The 21,451-nt window shown below is 41.9% G+C and overlaps 1 protein-coding gene across 2 annotated transcripts in view; it reads left to right on the forward strand.

Moving 5' to 3' along the window:
• The window catches only part of INTU (inturned planar cell polarity protein), a 74,001-nt gene that overhangs the window by 21,902 nt on the left and 30,648 nt on the right, over positions 1-21,451 (forward strand). For both annotated transcript variants that reach the window (XM_020988570.2, XM_020988571.2), the window contains exons 4-6: positions 9,378-9,581; positions 14,748-14,866; positions 20,199-20,288. In XM_020988570.2, coding sequence (XP_020844229.1) covers positions 9,378-9,581; positions 14,748-14,866; positions 20,199-20,288 — 413 coding nt within the window. The remainder of the gene's footprint in view (positions 1-9,377; positions 9,582-14,747; positions 14,867-20,198; positions 20,289-21,451) is intronic.

Raw genomic sequence — 21,451 nt, forward strand, 5'->3', positions numbered from 1 at the left:
TCCTCTTGTACAGTTGTTTTTCAGTCATGTCCAACTCTTCATGACCCCGTTTGAGGTTTTCTTGGCAGAGGTACTGGAGTGGTTTGCCATTTCCTTCTCCAGCGGAAACTGAGGTAAACAGGGTGAAGTGACTTGCCCTGGGTCACCAAGCTAGGAAGTGTCTGAGGCCAGATTTGAGTTCAGGTCCTCCTGACTCCAGGCCTGGTGCTCTATCCCCTGCATCACCTTGTTGTCGATCGTAACTGACTATTGTGTTTTAAAATTTGAAGAATAGGTTACCTAATGTTTTCTCACTTGAGCTGCACAAAAACCTGTGAGGTCACTACGCTAGATGCTATTATTTCATTTTTTACAAATAAGTAAACTGAGGTTGCCTGAACAGCCCAGGGTCACATGGCCAGTAACTGTCCAGGGCAGGATTCAAGCCCGGGCCTTCCTAACTCCAAGGATAGCACTCTGTCTGCTATACTCTACTTATAGAGTACTGTCATTCTTTTTCATGGGAAACCATGAATCTCTATTATGTACAACATCTTCTTATATATATATGTGTGTGTGTGTGTGTGTGTGTGTGTGTGTGTGTGTGTGTGTGTGTGTGTGTGTGTGTGTGTGTGTATAAATTCTGTATCACTTTTAAAGCTATTATACTTGTCTGTGTTTCTGTCCAGACTTCCTTCTGTGGATTTTAAAAATGCTGCAGTGACCCTCTTTATTCCTTACCTTTTTTTTTTTGCAAAACTAATGTTAGCTTGCCCCCCCATAATATATGAAAAATACAATCCTTGTGGCAAATAAGCATAATCAAGAAAAACAGACAGATAGATTTGCTAGACCCCAACTGTAGCTCTCACTCTGCACCTTGAACCCATGACCTCTTGTCAGGAGGTAGAGAGCCCACCTCATCAGCAGTCCTCCGGATTCCTGCTTGGTCATTACCTTGGCAAAGTGCTTAAGTCTTTGAGAGTTTCTGGTTATTATAGTGTTGCTGTTCTTACATAAATTCTTCTCTTGGTTCTGCTCGTTTCACTGTACAAGTCTTTTGTTCTGATAATTTCTTATGTCACAGTAATATTCCACGACATTCAGAGACTGTGGCTGGTTCAGCCATTCTCCAGCTGGCAGGCTTTCCCTTGGCTTCTAGCTCTTGGCCACTGCAAGAAGAACCGCTGTTGATGTTTTCATACGTGTGAGACCTTTTCCTTTTTGTTTGATCTAGGCACAAGCGTAGTAGTGGTATTGATGAGTCAAAAGATATGGCCAGTCTAGTGACTCTATGAGTATCAGTCCCAAACCCTTTCCATGATGGCTGGACCAGATCACAGCGCCACCGACAGTGCCCCAATGTGCCTGCTTCCGGCAGCTCCTTCAACAGCTGGGTGCCTGGAACTCTTCCTTGGGAAAGCCTTATCTAATATGGGCCTCGAAATCTTTTTTGCCTTGTCTTTGGAGAAGTGTTTCCTTTTTACAATGCCCTTCTCTTTCTTCTGTTAAGTCCCAATTCCACCATAAGTTCTCACTGGAAATTTATAGCTGAAAGTAAAGCCAGTGGGCATATCTCTCCCAACCATCGGCCGGCAGTTATTTAGGAAAGAAGCAATAAGCATTGGGGTGGGTGGAATGAATTCTCTTGCCCTAAATAAACTACCATAATTGTTTGTTTTTAACCGGAGCTCACCTGTATCCTTTCTCAAAAGCCAATACCCTAGCATTTAGTAGTTACACTTCCCCTGATGTAGGTCCCCATCTTTTAAACTCCAGTATTCTTCTGGTAATGCTACATAGCTACTGATCATGGGGCACTGTGATCTTAGGAGAGCCAAACCTGCCTGTTACCAGTGGAAAACTACACGATACCTGTGTGTAAGTGATAATGGTGGTAGTGGTGGTGGTGAGGATGAGGGTGAGGATGATGATGATGACAGACATATTCATAGCTCTTTAAAGTTCATAGAGGGGCAGCTAGATGGCAGAGTGGATAGAGCACTGGCCCTGAAGTCAGGAGGACCTGAGGTCAAATCTGGCCTCAGACCAAACACTTGACACTTACTGGCTGTGTGACCCTGGGCAAGTCACTTAACCTCAATTGCCTAAAAATAAAAAATAAAAAATTTTAAATTAAAGTTTGTAGAGTGCAGTACTATGGAGAGACCTTCACACATTGATCTGGAAATGGCTAAATGTCATGGGATATGATCCCATAGGGTCTAGGGCTGGCAGGGACCTCTGAGAACAGATGTCTAAAAATAAGATAATATGTGTAAGTAACTTTGCAAACTTTAAGGTGGTAATACTACTCCTCATTTCACAAAGGAGGAGACTGAGCCCCAGAGATGGGAGCTGACGTGCCCAGCATCACCCAGGCTGAGCCAGAATTGAAGCCCACGTCTTCTGATGCTTAAATCTCTATCATCTTACAATTTATACCTAAATAGGAAAAAGTATAATAAATTCTCCTGCGTGTTGTCATCATTAAACAAAAGCATGCTCTAGGGAGACCAGGCTGTGTAATGGAAAGAACACTGGCCTCTCTCAGGAGTCAGAAGACCTGTCTTTCATCCTGCTCTCATCCTTGGCTACCTATGAACTTGGGCGATTCATTCCAACAAATATTTATTAAGGGCTATGAAAACACTGTGCTGAGCTCTGGGAAAGAGAGTTTAGATAAGGCAAGATTCCTGCACTCTTGGAGAGTATGTGACCCATGTACAGGAAACTATATTAAAAGATATACCTGATTACATGAGAGGTGCATGCAAATTACAATGTGACATCAGAGAAGCAAAGATCATTTATCAGCTAGGGAGATCAGGGAGGCCTTCATTCGTGGAGGAGAAAGTGGTATTTGTAAATAATAAGTAAAAAAATGGATCAGTAAGATGGCATTCCAGACTTATGGAAGAGAGTGAGTAAATGCACAATGGTGTGAATGTACAGGCCATCTGTGTCAGACGATGGCAAGGATGTCTGAATCACGGTGCATCGGGGGATTAAGAATGATGAGATAAGGATGGAAAGACAGAGTTGTATCCACTCTGATGTCCACACTGATGCCTGGCCAAGGAGTCTGAACTTCTTTAGGAAGCCTAGCGAGGAGGTGGGACTGAGGGGGTGGGGCCCACTCTGTTCCTTGCCACTCCAGAAAAAATTGTATAAATATTTTGGTACATAGGAGTCCTTTTCCTCTTTCTTTAATCTCCTTAGGTTAGTCCTAGCAGTGGTATATCAAAGGCAAAGAGTGTGCACAGTTTAATAACTTTGGGAGTATAGATCCAGATTGCTTTCCAGAAGGCTTGGACCATTTCACAGTTCCACCATGTTGTTTCCTATTTTTCCACAACTCTTCCAAGAATTGTCACTTTCTTCCTTCTTTCTTTCCTTTCTTCCTTTCTTGCTTTTTTTTTTTGTCAATTTTGTTTTGCATGAGGTGGGCTTTCAGAGTTATTTTAATTTTCCCTTTTCTAATTATTAGTGATTTGGAGTATTTTTCATATGGAGAATGGCCCTTGTTCTTATATATCTGAATCAGTTCCTTATATAACTTGGATATTGGGCCTTTTTCAGAGAAGTTTGCTGTAAAGATTTTTTCCCCAGTCAACTGTGGCCCTTTTCATTTTAATTTTGTTCATCTTGTTTGGGTAAAAGCTTTGCAATTTTGTGTAATGAAATTGTCAATTTTATCCTTCCAAGATCCCCTCTATCCCTTGTGTGGTCATGAACTCTTCCCCTAGCCATGGTTGCATTACCTATCCAACAGTGCTGGAGAAGCAAAGTAACTTGGGCAGTATTGTCATTTTTATCATGTTAGCCCAGCGCAACCGTGCCAATGAATATCTCTTCAACTATTCACATCTGGCTTTATTTCTTTAAGGAATGTTCTGTAATTATATTCACAGAGTTCTCTTGTGTGCCTTGGTAGGTGGACTTCCACGTGTATGTTTATTTTATACATTCTGTAGTTTTCTGTTTCTTCTGGCTGGGTTTTATTGGTGGTGGGTAGGAAGGCTGATGATTTATGTGGGTTCATTTTACATCCTGATAATGAGCTAAAGTGATTCTTTTTTTTCCAGTTAATTAGTTAATTTTCTATGGTTCCCTAAGTCCCCTCTCCAGCTGCCTGTGCTGTGACTCTTGGAGCATCCATAACCCTAGCCAAGAAGTAAGAGATGAGGTGATGGCCCCCTCATGCTAGCCGTGAGCAGGGCTTGGCCACATCACAAGAAATCATGAACTTGAGAAACTCAGAGAAGCATAGGGAGATTTATAGCAGCCGATGCAGAAAGCGACAGAACAGCATCTAGAGTGACTTCATAATGTAAATGAAGAGGTTGCCATGCTCTGAGTTACTGAAAACCCGGAGAGCAGGTAGTGAGACAGTCCTCCCTCCTCAGGCAAAAGGGCAGGGGCTGTGCTGCTTTGTCTCATGCGGTCACTTTGGCTTTGCTTCTTTGGGACCAAGGAGGGCTTGATCTGGGCTTGGGGGAAGGCTCATGTATATAGCTTTGGGGCTTACAGGCCTCTTTACAAATGCAGGCTCCCTAATCAAATACTAGCCAGCCAGGACCCCTCCATGCTGTCACTACCATTGCCCTGAATTATTGCCACAGCTTTCTCGGGGATCATGAACCAGAACCCAGTTGTGCTGAAAACTGTCACAGGCTGGAAGTTTTCTGCTAATGTATGTGGCCTTAAAGGGACAGCATGCACAATGACTAAAATGATTTTAAAAGTGTTATAAAGTCAGTCTTGAGAGGCAGCAAGACCCAGGTCAAATTCTGTGTCTTCCATCATGCCAGAATTAAAGGAGACATTGCTCTTTTCTATCAATAATCGGTCAGCTGTTTCAGAGGGATGGAAGAAAGCCAGTGAGCTTTAGGAGGCATAAAACAAGCTTGATAGTCAGATTTAGAGCTGAAAGGGAACTTAGAGATCAATTAGTTCAACCCTCTCATTTTACAAATGAGGAAACTGAGGCCCAGAGAGGCCCAGTGATTGACCAGGTCATACAAGTAGAAAGGGTAGAGTTGGGTCTTCAACAAAAGTCCTCTGACTCCACACCTAGGTTTTTTTCATATGTGTGTGTATGTATGTGTGTATGTGTATTATATAGACATGTATGTATGTATGAATGTATGTATAGAGATACAGGTACATTTATATATATGTATATATACACCTAATATACATATATCTGCCACAGTGCTGACTGGTTTTTAAAAAATAGCTTTTGTTCTTTACTTATTACTGTTTTATTCCCTGTGATTATGCTTGAAATCAATTCACTGATTTCTGTTTACACGTAGCTCTATGTATTACCAGCCACCCACACTATCAGCCTGAAGTGTAAACATTCTTGGGTTGCTGAGCCAACCTTGGCCACGCCAGATGGGTAGGGACCAGAATAAATTCTTTCAAAACTCTTAATCGAGGTTCTGTTGCGTTTTGGGTCGGTTGATATTGGATGGCTGAGGAGGAGCCACAGAAGCAGAGACTCAGAGCTAGGAGGGGCTTTTAGAGATCTTCTGGTCCAGTCGTCTGATTTTACAGAGGAGGAAATTGAGGCGCTGAGAGGAAGACCAGCCCGAGGCCACATGGGGGTCTGTAGGGAAGCCAATCTCTGAACCTAGGCTCCCCAGCTCCAAATCAGGGCTCTTTACACTCCACCATGCAGCTAAGAAAAAAAGTGCTCTTTTGTAGCAGAAAGGAAGTTGAGTGGTTTGTGAAGGCTGCTGTTAAAATTAATTTACAATTCACCAGCAGATTGTTATTCCACAGGGATAGCAAACAGGCCGGGGATTTAAGGTTGTAGCAGCCACATGGGATAGATTCACTTTAAAAAATCATTGCTTTGCTTGGGTGTTTTTGTTTTTGTTTTTGTCATTAATCTACAAATCAGGTTCTTTGTGTCTGTCCCCGTTTAGTGAGCCCCTCCCTGTCTAACCCCCTCACCAAAAACCCTACCAGACAGACTTTTTTTCTCCTTCTCTTATAGATCTGTCCCCATACCTTGCCTTGCTTAGCTTTCCTTCATAACCCAGCTCACCCAGTGTCGATTGGATCGATAGCACTTTACCCTGAGGTTTCTGTGACCCATTTAATCCCAGATCTTTTCTGGGCCAGTGGAAGCCGTCTGGTGTTTCCATGCCCACAGGCCTCTTGTCTTTTGTTCCCATGGGTACTATCAATGCCCAACATATTGTTTCTCCTCTTTAGAGTTTCTGCCACCAGAATCAGAATCCCCTCCATCCTTTGCCAGATCCCTATTTCAAGACAGTTCTCACCCTACTTTACCACCAACATCCTTGTGGGCCCCCAGTCTGATTCTGGACCTGAAACACTGAGCAAAGAAACTGGGACACACCCGGGAATTCCAAGTTCAGAGATCACTGGCACTGTGACACCTTTTTACCACTGAACGCCAGAACTATTGCCCCAGTTGGCCTTTTCCTCTTTCTCCCTCTTTATGTAGGGTATTGCCCTTTTTTTCCATTTTACTTTAATTTTTTCATTCTGAACCTAAGAAACACCAAATAAAATGAGCATTTCAATATCCACTGTGCAACAGAAGGAAAGGATTTTACATGAAATTGCAAATCTCTATGATGTGGATCCTGTTTTTCTTCTTAGATACATAATAAATTCAACATGTAGCTTTTAAAGATGTCCTGCTTGTCTGTGATTCCTTCTGGCCTTCCTTCTGTTCCCTACTCATTTTCAGGGGTAAGGGGGTGGGGAGGAGGCTATCCCTAACCCCCTTTCTCTCCCACCTCCCTGCCAATGGAAAAAAAAGAAACACAGAGTCCTTGTAACACATATGAATAGTGAAACAAAATAAATCCCTACCTTAGTCATGTCCAAAAGAGTATGTCTCATTCTACATCTTGAGTCTGTCACTGCCTCTTGTCAGGAGGTGGATAGTGTTGGTCCTCGGTGGTCCTCTGGAGTCGTCATCAGTCATTGCACTGAGCAGAGTTTTAAGTCTTTCAAAGCTGTTTGTCATTATAGTGTTGTCATTTTTGTATGAACTGTTCTCTTCTGTCTGCTGCCTTCACTCTGCATCGGTTCAATTCAGGCTTCTCAGAAACCACCAACCCTTTCATCATTTTTTTTTGATGTGCCATTATATTCATGGATTACATAATTTGTTCAGTCGAAGACATTAAAGGTACCCATTTAATTTGTGATTCTTTGCCACTACCGAAAAAGTAGCCATATTTTTTGTATTTTGGGAAGTATGATCTACTTTGTTCCTTCCTACCAGTGTGGCCTTCAGCAAGCTGACTTTTTTTCTCTGGCTCTCAGTTTTCTCATCTGTAAAATAGAATTTTGGACTAGAAGATCTCGGACATCCCTTGTACATCTCTGATTTTAAATTGAAATAAGTAGACGAGGTTCTGATCTTGGAAAGAGCATAGTCCTGTAAATCAAGAGATGTAGGTCCCAAACCCAGCCCTGTCATTTCCACGTCTATCTCAAAGCATTAGTTTTCTCATTTGTAAAATGTGGATAAGACCAGCTCTGCCTGCTCATGAGCCTATATTGGGCACTTTATAAAAATAAAGCACTCAGGAGCAGCTAGGTGGCTCAGTGGATAGAGCACCGGCCCTGGAGTCAGGAGGACCTGAGTTCAAATCCAGCCTCAAACCAAACACACTTACTAGCTGTGTGACCCTGGGCAAGTCACTTAACCCCAAATGCCTAAAAATAAATGAATGAATGAATGAATGAATAAATGAAGCACTTTCATGAAAGAGCATTTATTAAGCCCTTACTGTGTACTGGGCACTGTGCTAAATACAAGAGTTACAAATACAAGCCAACATTCCCAGCCCTCAAGGAGTAAGAATACTGTGATTAGAGGATGACAGCACATAGGAAGGAATTAAGAGGTGGGATGGGGCAGAAAAAAAGGATGCATGGAGCAGTGGCTAGGGATAGTGGATCTGGTCCAAGCTACAAATGGTGATTACTCATCAATCAGAAGCCAGAGTTCCAGGGAGGGAGCTCGAGTTCTGGCTCTGCATAGAAAGAGGACTTCAGGGAGTGTGGCTGGGAAGCAGCCATTATGTGGCTGTTATTTGTTATTATTTTTCACTTTAAATTGCTTTAAAAGCTTTCTGAAAGCCAAAGGCCTCAGAGTCAACCGAGCCAAGCTCAAAGCTGAGCTGGGTGTTGAGGAGCTTGGGTGAGCTCCAGAGAGCTGGACCCACATCCCAACATCTTTCACAGCTCCTGACACCCTGCCCAGCTCTCCTTCTCCAGCTGAGCAAGCTGGACACTGATTACTGCTAGGATTGACCCAGTCTTCCTCACTTTGTATGGACGCATAATGACAAGTTTAGACCATTTTTTTCTTTTCTTTCCCTTGTCTATAGAACGCAAAAGCAAGGCCTGACAATAGAAAGGCCATTCAACTGAGTTCAGTTTAGCTCTATGGTGATAATCACTTAATCCCCTAAAATGGCTACTATCACCCCAGCCATCTAGCATTGCTGTGACTATCCATAAGCATTAATGCTGGGGGTGGGGGGAGCCCTAAAATCTTCTCTTTTGAGGTTTGGGTTGTGAATAAAAATTAACTGTGCTGCAGGAGGTCATCTTGAGCCTTGTGGAATAGTGGTTGGTCCCTTACATTGATCGCAGTTACTAAGTCTTAAAAAGTTTTAATGCATGTATTGTAATCTGTTTGATTATTCCCAAATACTTTGTTTTAATAGAAATTTGTTTCTGTCATTGTTTATCAAACTACTGAATTACATATCATTAATTAGGAATAGGGCCTGGATCCAGGGTTGCACTGACATGAGTAACTCCAGGTAAGGAGACTTACCAATGGCAAGTCTTAGAAAGCTGCCCGGAGCCCTGAAGAGTGTTCAGTATTAGTTTGTATCCCTCATTGATCTGTTTGTTTTTTAAATAGACCTGGAAATTGAACAAAAATAGAATCAAAGGGCTGAATAGGAGCTTAAAGATCATTGAACCCAACCTCTTGATTTGACAAATGGGGAAACTAAGGCCCACAGAAGTGAAGGGACTTGCCCAGAGATCCTCAGAGGGTATGTAGGAGAGCTGGATTCGAAGGCAAATCCAGGGTCAGCCTTTGTTAGACCGTGTGCTTCGGGAAGCAGATCTTCAGGTCTCGAGCAGAGTCTTTTACTTTGTAGTCAGGAAGCGGGCTAGGGGACGGGGAGCTGCGGGCCCGCGGGCCTTCTCAGAGGCGGAAAAGTTCTCTATTTCTGCCTCTTGGATGATCAATTACACGCGCTTTGTGTGCATTTCATAAGCGGCACACGTGCACAGCATGCACGCCTCTATTATATACTGTGTGTTCATGGAAAAAACAACTGCTGAAAAGCCAAAATGCTTATTTTCATTAATAGGTGAAACTGACATTTGAAATGGCAAACTCTGGGCAAAAAGCAGCCATTCAACCCAAACAGAAGAAGCCCCAGACAACGGGTAACGATTTAGTCAGGCTCCTCTGGGGCGAAGAGGTCCAGAATCTTCAACAGAATCTCCAAAGCACCCCTCACATCATCATGTATCTCACCCTGCAACTGGACTCTGAGACATCGAAGGAAGAGGTAGGTGTTCTGGAGCAGGTCCCGGGGAGAAAATAATGAACCACCCAAGAGGCACTTTCCAGGGTGCAAGTTCGTAATCACTGGAAATAAATTCATTTTTTTAAATCACTTTCAGTAACAGAGCTGTAGGAGGAGGCAGAGAACTGTATCAGAACTCTATTTTCTTAATTGCATAAATAACCTTCTTAGTCTACTGGTTGTCTCATTGGAAGTCTGATTTTAGTGAACTCCTGCATGGAAGAGTCAGGGCCTGGTTAGCACTCAGCCCAGAGCCCCAAAGATGAACTCCTTTCAGAAGGAATAAATCTTCTGCCTTTATATTCTCATTTGGAGAAAATAGTTGGATTTTTTTCCTAGCTGATAATACATGGGGTGAAAACTAGCATGCAGCCTGTAAACCTAGAAAATGTACCCATTTGGGGACATATAATAAATGAAAATTAAGGAACATAGAGTCTATATGAACTTTCAAATCTTAAATTTCACAGTTAATTTAATGTCAGTGATCTGTTCGTTGTCTTCTTAATGAATAATGGTTAGATTGATTACTCATCTCTCTTTCAGTGACCCCTTAATACCAAAAGGTCAGAGATATGATAAATAATTTATAGATGATTTAGAAACCCCAAAGTATAAGAGAGCTCTTAATTCCTAAGAACAGTAATAAAATTTAAGTACTTAGGTTTCAAGGTGTCTTTGTTTCTGGTGAATAATTAGATAGTTCTGAGTTGTAATTATCTTTAGGGTGACATGAATTTTCTGGTGTTCTTTCTCTAGATTTAGTTGCCTAGGCAGCCTTTTAGCATGTCACATCTTACATCATTACTTCAAAGGGCCACAATTTCATTGGTATAGGAGTCCTTACCAACTCATATCACAGCTCTTCTGTGCCCTGGGGGATGATCGAATGAGTTACTGTGACCAAAAGAATTCATCACCTGGTTGCCAACCCTAGTAGTAAATCTCTCTGAACCAGGATAGTTAGGGTAGTGCTTGAAAGACAGTCCATTCCTGAGCCTGCGTTCAAATGGGTGCTCCATTTTCGTAGCCTTAAAAAACCTACAGTCCCCTTCAGCCAGAGTGAGGCATCAAAGGGGCTTCTAGGGTCCTACCTTACCAATGTAGCAGAGTAAAGACATAGTCAAGTGCCAACCCTATCTGCTTAGAGCATTAGCTAATAAAAATAAATTTCATCCTTCCAAGTAATTGATTTGCTTATAGTTTATTAAGTAATAGTATTGATTTTATAACTATTGAACAAATATCACAGATTTTATTTTTTCTTTGAAAGGCTATTTAGCAAACCACTAGTTTGAGTTCAGTGACACCTCTTTGCTTCTGCCAAATTGAGAGGCTGAGAGAGTACCTAATAAATGTTTCTTTGCCCGAAGTCTTGAGTTGATCAGAGGGAAGGGCTTCTTTTTGTCTGCTTTTTGTATCAAGATGAAGTTATTCACTGAAATGATAAAGGAGGGCTTTGTTCATATTTGTTTCTCACTGGTTTTTGTGTTCTGGGAATGAGAGGGCTTGAAGACCTTAGGTCCTCAGTTCTATCAATGTAGCCAAGGTGAACAGAGGCTTTCTAGCTAGGGTTGGCAAGCACAGCTTTAAACCTTCTAGCTCATTGGTAGGTAAAATGCGACCGGGATCTTTTGTCATTTTTGAATGTCTCTCCACGGGAAAGTCTGTAGATGTTTCCCAGAGGAATAGCATGAAGATTTCTGTTTGTAGATCAAGAAAAGATCCTTCTTGGCCCTGCCGCCGCAGCAAAGTTTAGTAGAGGCACATCTTCATTGTTGAGATTGGCAGATATAGAAAATCCACCGATTGTCACACTGCCAACAAGTGCTGCAAGACCCAGCTAATTAAATTGGCTGAGAGCTAACGATTTATAAAACTCGCCAAGTCTTGTAATAAGGAAACTTTTAATACATTTGAAAGAAGGAATTTCCCTAAAGGTCTTTGTTACCTTTGCTAAGCTTTGGCACGACTTATTTACTAAAGAATATACCAAGACCATTTTGGTTACTAACTAAAGTTTTCATAATACATTTGCTTTTTTAGTTTGGGATGCTTTGACCTCAGTTCTGCAGCAGGTGTTCCCCAGCACTAAGTTGAGGAGGGGGTAGCTTTCCTGTTCTGTTAGTTTTTAGCATTTTGGATGATGGTGGCACATCCTTCTTTCTTAGTCAAGTATTAGATGGGTGGCATTCATTCATGAAAAAGCAACTCACTTAAGATGGTTTATAATTCTCCTGGTTTAAATTCTAGAAGCATTCCAAGAGATCATTTATTAAGCGGGACTTGGTTATGTGCATCCAAAATATAACACATTGTGAGAATACTTAATACATGTTAGAAACAGATGGGTTTCAAATACATTATTATCTTTATAAATGTGTAAGAGCTGGCATGCCATGCATACAATGACATCTAGTTATTTGTAGTACATAGAGACCAAACCAAGAAATAGAAAGTCGGCGAAAACTGAAGGAAATTGTATGACTCTTTCAAAAGTTTATTTTGTTGTTTAATTATGTGGATTTGTGGATTTAGTAATGTTATTTAAGCTTTAGGTCGATATGAGAAGCAGTGTGATTGAGTGGTTGGAGAGCAGGCCTCAGAGCCAGGAAGACCTGGGTTCAGTCCTCCCTTGGGTGTACACTGGTGTGGGACCCTGGGCAAGTGACTTTCCCCTCAGTGTTCTAGACAACTCTTGGAGACTAGGAGTTGTAGAGAAGAAATCTGCCTTGGTAGGGGAAGTTTCCTCATCCGGGAGCTCCTTATAGCTAGAAAATCTCAAATCCAGTCCCTATAACTCTAAACATAAAAGGAGAAGTTCTGTCCCAGACTGAATTTTCCGTGGGTCTCTAAAAGGGTTTTATTTTGTTTTCCTTATTTTTAACTATTGTCATGATAGAAGAAAGTACTCTCCAGCTATGCCTACTCCCTCAGCCAGGATGCAACTGAAGCGACAAATGTGTGGCTTGTTGTTCCTTGGTTCTATGAAAAGTACTTGTGCTTTTGAAACACGTCAAGTGCTGTATCCCTGCTTTTACTAGTGATGAGAATAGGGATGACTCAGACTCTGTATCATTCTCAGGTGGGCAAACCACATTCCCACAACAACCAAGTAGTACAGGCATGATGATGCAGGACGTGGACTCCTGGACAGCGTGGACCACTTGTTTTTGGTCTTTGTATCCCCTTGCACAGTACTTGGCACACAGTAGACGCTTAATCAGTGCTTATTGAATTGTATTATCCCCATTTTACAAACAAAGAAACTGAGGCTCTCAAAGTTTTCATGACTTATCCATTGTCATATAACGAGTTAAGTGTTGGAGAAGGGATTTTGAACCCAGTTCTCCAGATTCTAGGTCTTTTGATACTGTGACATATTTGTGGTGTGCCTAAACTTCTCACATATAGCAACTAGGTGGTGCAGTTGTTAGAGCACTGGGCCTGGAGTCAGGGAAGCCCTGAGTTCAAATTTGGCCTCAGAATGATATCTGAGAGTTACATATGAAAATCCAAGTTGTTACCAGGAGTTCCAGCACATGGGGCAAAATTATTTGAGCTCTAAGAGAAAGGTGGCATCCAGGGCATGACTGTACCTTTCTATGGTTCTGGCATATTAGAGAATGAGGACGTGGAAGCTAAAGATGAAGACCTAGGAGGCAAGGCTATTTAGAGGGCTTCAAGGTGTGGGGGGAGGAAGGGGAGTAGAGTCGGACCTGTGGCTCCTCAGATGAGTACAACAGGGGTCTGGACAGGACGGAGTGGATTTAAAGAAATAGTGGTGGCTGAGTGAGGGTCACAGAGGAAGGGTCTGCAAATGACATTGGGGGGCGCCTATATGTCAAGGGTGTCACAGCCTTTGAAAGAGTGCCAAGGGATGTAGGGTCTTTAGGAGAAGAGCCGGGTTTCCATGAGCCCCAGAAGATGGAAGGAATGTGAAAGGAAGAAATCTAAAATCCTAAAATCATAGATTAAACATTGAAGGAACCAGAGAGGGCACGTAGCCAATGACAGGTGAAGACTCTGAGGCCCGGAAAGATCTCACAGGTCAGAGAATTGACAGAGCAAATATTAGGTCCTCTTATAATAAATCTGACAGTTTTTCCAGATTTTTATGCTACAACTGAGTGAAGTTCTTCACAGGCTGCAATAGAAAGGGAGAGCACAGGAGGATGGTGACTGGAGAAGGCTAGGGCTAAGTTTACTATGAGAGGAAGGAAGGAAAGCCTGGTGATAGTAATCACATCACCTTTGGTATTGATCTCAGCTGGAGGAGGGGTGGGACAGCTGTGTATCATACTGTCACGTTGAGGAGATGGCCACAGGACTCTGTGCTGTGGCAACCCCACGACCTGGTTAAGGAGTGGGCCATCCAGGGGGTTAGCATTGGAAGTAGGAAGTAGAAAGCATGCCCCTGGGTATATCAGCTTTTGGGACAAATCCCTGACTGCCCAAGATTAGTTCCAGCTCTATAAGAATGTGTGTATAAAGAAACAGAAGTAAAATTTTGGTCAAGAATGTTTTCTAGACTTGAAAAAGAGTTGGAAGTTTAATTTGAATTCTTACCATATAATATCACAAGTTAATGTATATGTCTCCACCATAATACGGTTTTGTTGCCTTAATTTGCAAGTAGATTTTTTTTGTGTTAGAAATACTCAAAGGATGCGTGATTTCATTGTGTGGATATTCCCCCCACCAGTCCTGATCTCAACTCTTCTAGAACTCAGTAGTGTTCATGAGGAATTGCTATGGCCCAAGACATCATTACCTTGTAGCCAACCTGCCAGTGGCAATCTCCTGAGGTAACCAAGGTGGTTCTCAGACAACACACACACACACACACACACACACACACACACACACACACACACACACACACATATCCATTCTCAAGATCTTCTAGATTAGATACCTGTCCTAGCCTTTGAGAACCCAAGTGTTGAGTGAAACATACTAGAAAACAAAGATCGTATTTCCAAGTCTGAATCTGTTTGACATGAATAAAAACAGTTATTGGCATTAAGTAACAGTTTGGCTGTTTTGTATGGGACTATTAAAATTATGAAGTTTCCAAGTTGGAAATAATGGCTTAGCAATTTTGAGTATCACTGATTATGTCTTTAATTGTTGTCAATTAAACAGCAGGAAATTCTTTACTATTACCCAATGTCTGAAGCATCTCAGAAACTTAAAAGTGTAAGAGGAATATTTCTAACCCTCTGTGACATGCTGGAAAATGTAGCTGGGACACATGTTACCAGGTAATAACTGATTTTTATTTAACTGTAATTTTTTTCTGCTTTGCAAATTGTCTTTTTTAGTGTTGATGAGAGAAAAACGCCAATAAAGGAACAATCACATTGGCACAAATACCCAAAAGTGTCTTTTCATCTAAGTAGCTTTCATTGATAAGGCCTTTTTAAAACTAGGCTCGTGAGATTTATAACCAAAAAGAACCATCTTCATTTTTCAGAGAAAAAAACTGAAGATGACTTGTCCAATTTAAACCCAGGTTTTCTCCACTATTTCCAGTTCATCTAAATCCAGGATTTTTCAGATTCATCACATTAGAATCATAGGATTTTGCATTTATCAGGACTTACAAAGTCACCTGAACCAAGCTCCTCATTTCAGACCTAAAGAATTTAAGTGATTTGACAGCGTTCACATAAGTAGTAAACATCAAAGGTGAGATTCAAACCCAAGCCCCCTGACTCCAGATCCAGGACTTTCTACTTGCTGCACACACTCACTCTTCACACTTCCTGGACACACCCCGCAGGCCACTCTGAACTAGCCAGTCCTCTCTCTACACAGCTGCCTTACTGATATTCCTAAAGCACAGGTCTGCTATCTTTCCTCTTCAGAAGCTCCCATGACTACTATTGCCTTTAGGATGACATACAACTCCTCTGTTAGGTCTGAGGGGTCTGGAAGTCCACCTCCTGGCATTCATGAGTGGAAAGGTGTATGTTCCTGGCCAGGAGTCTGCTGTGTCACAGGTCGGAGTTGGGAACAAGCCTGACACTCAATGGACCATTATTGACTCTTAAGAAGTGATGAAAGGGGTGGTTCAGAGAAACCCAAAAAGATTATATGAACTGATGCAGTGAAGTGAACCAGAAGAACAGTTTATATATTGAATACAATATTATAAATTTTCATTTTATTTTTTAATTAAGAAGCTTTTTTTCTTTCTCTCCAACTCTACCAGTTTAAAAGAAAAACAAAATCCTCATAATCTATGAATAGTGAAACAAAACTAATTCCTACATTGTCTATATTCCAAAATGTATGTCTCATTTTGCCTTTTGAATCCATCACCTCTCTGAATGGCCACAATGTTGTAAAGACTTTAAGAAATCAGATCATTTCAGTTACCACATATGACCCCAGAAGACTGTATGTTAAAATCATACTTTCCACCTCTTATCAGAGAGATAATGGCCCAGGGGTGGCAGAATGGGTCATACATCTACAAGCATGACCCATGTATCTCTTTGTATTCCTTAATTAGACTTTTATTTTTTTTACAAGGAAGGGCATCTGGGGACAGAGGGTGGGGAGGCAGTAGTCAATGGCTGGGGAAATAGAAGAGTTAACATAGTGATACCAAAAAAAAAAAAAGGAAAATAACATTATTGAAACACCTTAAAAAACACAGAAGAAAATAGTAGGAAGTGCAGAAGGGAACACAGACAAACAAGCAGGACAGTGTTGCTATTGCTGTGTTAAATATAATACATAATTTTCTAGGGGCAGCCAGGTGGCACAGTGGAGTTGGGTCTGGAGTCAGGAAAACTTGAGTTCAAATCTGGCCTCAGACACTTACTAGCTGTGTGCCATGGTGCAAGTCACTGAACCTTATCTGTAAAATGGGAATGATAAGAACACCTACCTCTCAGGGTTCTTGTGAGGATCAAATGCGATACCATCGTAAAGCATTTAGCACATAGTAAGTGCGATATAAATGTTAGCAATCATCATTGTTATTAAAAGTTGTGCATCACAGAGGTACATTATTTTATATAAAAGCTTCTTTTTCAATTATTTTCTTAAATATGGGAATGTTTACACTTGTTGAAGGTTGTCAGGTTCATAATAAAAAAGAAAACTTAATTTTTTATGAAGTTATGTTGACCTCAAGCCTTTGAGTTTATCATGAGAATATTAGGTCATTGCTTGGGAAGCATAACTTGGGCATTATTCTGTTTCTGTGGCTCCTCATCTCTATGGGGGACCACTGTCTCTTGCTCTCATTAAGAACAGAAATCATTTTTAAATTGTCTGTATCATTCTTTAGGACCTAGAAAAAGTATTAGTATTAGTCTTATTTTAAGTTCTTGGTCTGGCCGTCTCATGCCATCATCCCCGTATCCCCCACTAAAATCTTGGCTCTGCCACTGGAAGGCCAGGCTCCTGTAGGTGAAGTTTTTTCCTTTTCTTCCCAGGACCATGCCTCCCTGCCACTTCCTAGGTAATGCTGGTGCGTGCCACTGTGTGGCGCATATTCCCTTCTCCCCATTCTAGTCTCCTTGTGCGTTGTCTTGCCACGTTCAAATACAAGTTCCCAGAGGGCAGAAATTGTCTTGTTTGTATTAGAGCTCAGGGCTCAGCACAGTGCCTGCTCTTAGGAATGCTTTCTCTCTCCACCTACCGTCCCTTCAGGCCACATCTCCCCTCCCTTTCAGAGCCACTAAAAGCTTTCCACACAGATAGGCTCTTTTGTTTCATCTCACACTAACTCATGAACCCCTTGAAGCCTCCCTTTTGATCTCACACCTCAACTGAAACGATCCACTCCAAGCTTAGGTTACTAAGGAAGTATGCATTTCTGGTGCTGGGCAGGTGCTTAGTAAATGCTTAATTGAACTGAGTCTTACAAGGGGAAAAACATGCAGTATAAGCAGCTAAGTGTGAGGCCTTGTGTCAGGCATCGAGGATGAGACAAAAGTTAAACAGTCCCTGCCCTCGAGGAACTTACAAAACACCAATAAGTAGATCTGAAGTCTGTAGAAGTAAGATAAAGTAATCTCAGAGCCAACAAGAAAGTCTTAATACCTGGGAGGAATCAGGAAAGGGCTCATGAGGGAGGCTTCAAAGGAAGGCGAGGGTCCTTGAGGCAGGGGGAGGAGTGTTTGCATTCCAGACGGGAGGTAACCCTTTTGCAGTGTCCTGTAGGTAAGAGATAGCAATTCATTTATATGGAGGCAGGGGAGGGGCCGTGAGGTGGTGGTCTTTGATGCCCACTTTTCTGGGGCCCAGATCTTCTTCAGTGTTGTGAGAAAACAAGTTGTTGAGGGTTCTGACACTGCAGTGGCTCATAGAAAGCCTGTCCTTTGCTCCCTGGTATCGCTTGCTAAGAAGAAGGCGTGCAGAAAGTATGCTCGGTTTTCTGTTGCCAGTTTGCTTCTGAGATGAAGAGAAGAGGAAAGAAAGAAGGTACTTTTCTCTGTTGTGGCTGAGAAGTGGAGAAGAAGAAAAATCCTGCCAAAGGAGCAGAATTAGAGAGGCTTTTGCTGGTATCAGGATGAGAGTTGCTGCCTTTCCTTCAAAGTTCATGACACCGTTTCAGCTGAAGGCGTCATCCAAGTTGGAAGCCAGTAGTGATGGGCGTAGAGTTGCTGTCCAGGAGCAAGCCCAGCTGAGAAGTGGAGCAGCATAAAAGCAGAGCATCAGAGAAGCCTCACACCAGCAGATCAATGCCTCCAGCTAAAATGCCATGTGTGGCAAAGTGTTATAGGCCAGCACAACACAAATCATCTCCCAGTCCCCCCATTAGAATGTAAGCTCATCGCAAGTGTGCGTTATTTCATTCGTTGTACTTGTATCTCCAGTACTCTGGCAATAGGAAGTGCTTAATAAATACTTGGTAATTGATTGATTGATCTCAGCTTAGCAATAGAAGCATTTGTTCACACAGAAGCTGGTCTCATCAAGGAACTCTTACGGACCATTCCTTAGACAGAGATGACAGTGAGGTCCACCGTGCCAAAGTTGTGAGTTGTCCTGGCCACGTGTGTGACTTACTACACTAGGACTGTTCAGCGTAATAACCACCCTCCCCATGGACACACTGCACATTGGAGAGGGAGTGTGATTCAGGTTTATTGGTAGAATTTTATAGAAATGTTACGTGTTATTTGGTGGCTGTTTTTTGGTTACTTTTTTTGCTGTTGTTACCATTAATTATTAGTGAGAGCTCTATTCATGGGAACTACGCTGGTGGGGGCTCATAAACTACTGTGTTAGTAGGAATAGTTACCCACAGAGTTGAGCCCTAGGACCTTGAAAGTATTGAGTACAGCAGCCATCCTCCCTTTAGGAAAGCCTCAACTTGCCAATACAGCAACACGTCAGAGGGAAGTGAGACACAGAGTGAGTTCCTATGGTCGGGGGTGGTGGGGGAAGAGCCTTCAACCACTAATTGCAGGTTAGCTCTTAGTCGGTACCATATACAACAAATATCTAGCAGGTCAGTTTGACTAGAACTGAGAGTGTATAAAGGGAAATCATGAAATGAGACTGGAAAAGATAAATGCGAGCAGATTGCAATAGGATTTATATGCTAGCCTAAAGATTTTGTATTTCATCCTTAATGCAGTGTAGAGCCACTGCATTTTCGTGGAGGGAGGGAGAAGTGTTCAGCTCTGTGTTTTCGCGGCTGGGTGGAGGAGAGATTGGAGAAGAGAGAGACCAGATGCAGGAAAAAGTAATCACAAAGCTATTGCAGGTGTCCCAGCAAGAGGTTCTGAGGGCCTGAACAAGAGTAAAGGCTGCACGTGAGCTGAGAAAGGGGAGATGGGAGATGCCGGGGAGCTGCGATAAATAGAACTTGTAGCTGAGGGGCATTAGGGGGAACAGGGGAGAGGAAGCACCAAGGAGAGGGCCCCCAGGCTTTGAACCCTGAGACCCAGAGCAACAGTAACGTCCTCAGTACCAGAGCGTGACTGTACACTACAAAGCCCAAGGATCCCAAAACCGGACATCACAGAGAGGCCGTGTTATTCATTAATTCCAGATTATGTGAAAGCACACACCCATCTGTCTGCAGTGATTGCCTTCTCTGGACTTTGGTTTCCAAAAACCCAAAATGAGGGAGTTAATCTCTAAAGTCCCTGCTAGCTGGAAATCCTGCAGACCTTAATCCAGTCTTCTGTACCCAAGAGAGGTTCAGTACATATGATCTGATATTCCTATTGAGTTGTAAGGTTAATTATGCCATGCATTATTTATTTATTTCTGACCGAGAGCATTCAAACATTTTAATATTGTTAACTGGTCTGAAAACTCTTTGTATAGAAATGTTTTATGTAAATACTTAACAGAAAACTTCCATTGTGCATCAACATATTCTTGGCCACTGACTGATATTAAAATATATTTCTGGAAAACTTATAACGTCTTTACATACATATTTTGTTCACATATAATGTCTCACCTCTCCTGTATCACACTCATATTTCAGGGAATCAGCTCATTAAGTATTTAATCCACAAAACATACCTTATATAGTATTATATGAGTAAGACCACTTGTTTGTCATTTCATAATCTTTGCAAATATGCTGACCTTCTGACTTAATTTTTCTAGCTCATCACTTTCTTTAAATGAAAAATTAGTACATGTGGCTTACTGGAAAGAAGATGACAAATTGTTATTAATTGGACTTCCTGCTGAAGAGTAAGTTGAATGATTTTTTTTTTCATTTATGCTTTGAAATCAGTCATATAACACACTTTTCAAAAGGTACATTTTATTTAAAATATTCAGTGTTTAAAGCTAACTGCTTGGTGTTCAAAGGTATTGTACAGATAGCAGAAAGGCCATGATTGCATTTGGTTTTGTTAGAATATACTAGGTGTACCCCTGGTAAGCAAATCCATGTCTTAGTTATTAAGCCTGTCAAGATTTGCTTCTTCAAAGATAACCGCATTTCAGAAATTTGCCCAGCAGCACCCAGGATCCCTTCTGATACTTTCGTCAGACATTGTTATGTGAATTCAGCATTTTGACAAGTCCTAATTCCACTGTGCATTCTCCTACAATTCTTTCCTCTTTAAATTCTCTTCTGTATTTAGGAGTAAAGTGCAGAGTCCATATCATGTTATATTGGCCTTCAGCATCTTCAAAGGATAAAGAGAATATGGTGACCCCTTCTGAAGAGAGTGGCAGCCTCAAGTTTGGCATTATGGGGAAATGAATGAATGAATGAAATGACTAAAAGAAAGGAAAACATTTAGTAGACACTTACTTTATGTCAAGCACTTTACCAAGTGCTGAAGATACAAATAGAAAAATCAAGACAGCCCCTGCTTTCCAGGAGTTTACACTCGAATTTGAAAATACAACACATGAAAGAAAGTTCAGCTTGTAGGCAGATGGAAACATCTGGGAGTCCTACGGGTTTGACTTCAGGGTGGATGGCAAGGCCTCAGGGTGCTGAGGTTACATTAGCTGGCCAGATGATGGTGCTGAGAGTTCTAGAGGGAACAGAGGCAAGGTGGGCCTCCATCTCCCCAGAACTCCCATGTCATCCAAGCAGTAGGGGGAGTTCAGCACCCTGGAGAAGGACAGAAGGCTGGGAGAGTGAACACAGATAGCTCTTCCCACCTCCTGGCCATCCCTGGTAGGTTCTGGTTGGTGAAACTGTGAAGAAGCAAATTGCTTTTTAGTGAGATTGTGGGTTCAGAGAGAACTGAATGAACCCCAGAAAGAGTGGGTCCAGAATGAATGGACTGGAGTTAAGAAGAACCAATGGCAGAAAGAGAAGAGATAAAGCAGATTCTAGAGGAAGGAAATGTTTCGAGAGCAGATCTTAGAGGAGGAGGGTTGAGCTCAGATCC

This window comes from Phascolarctos cinereus, unplaced genomic scaffold, assembly GCF_003287225.1.
Source record: "Phascolarctos cinereus isolate Bilbo 61053 unplaced genomic scaffold, phaCin_HiC Scaffold_9;HRSCAF=440, whole genome shotgun sequence".
NCBI classification, from domain to species: domain Eukaryota; kingdom Metazoa; phylum Chordata; class Mammalia; order Diprotodontia; family Phascolarctidae; genus Phascolarctos; species Phascolarctos cinereus.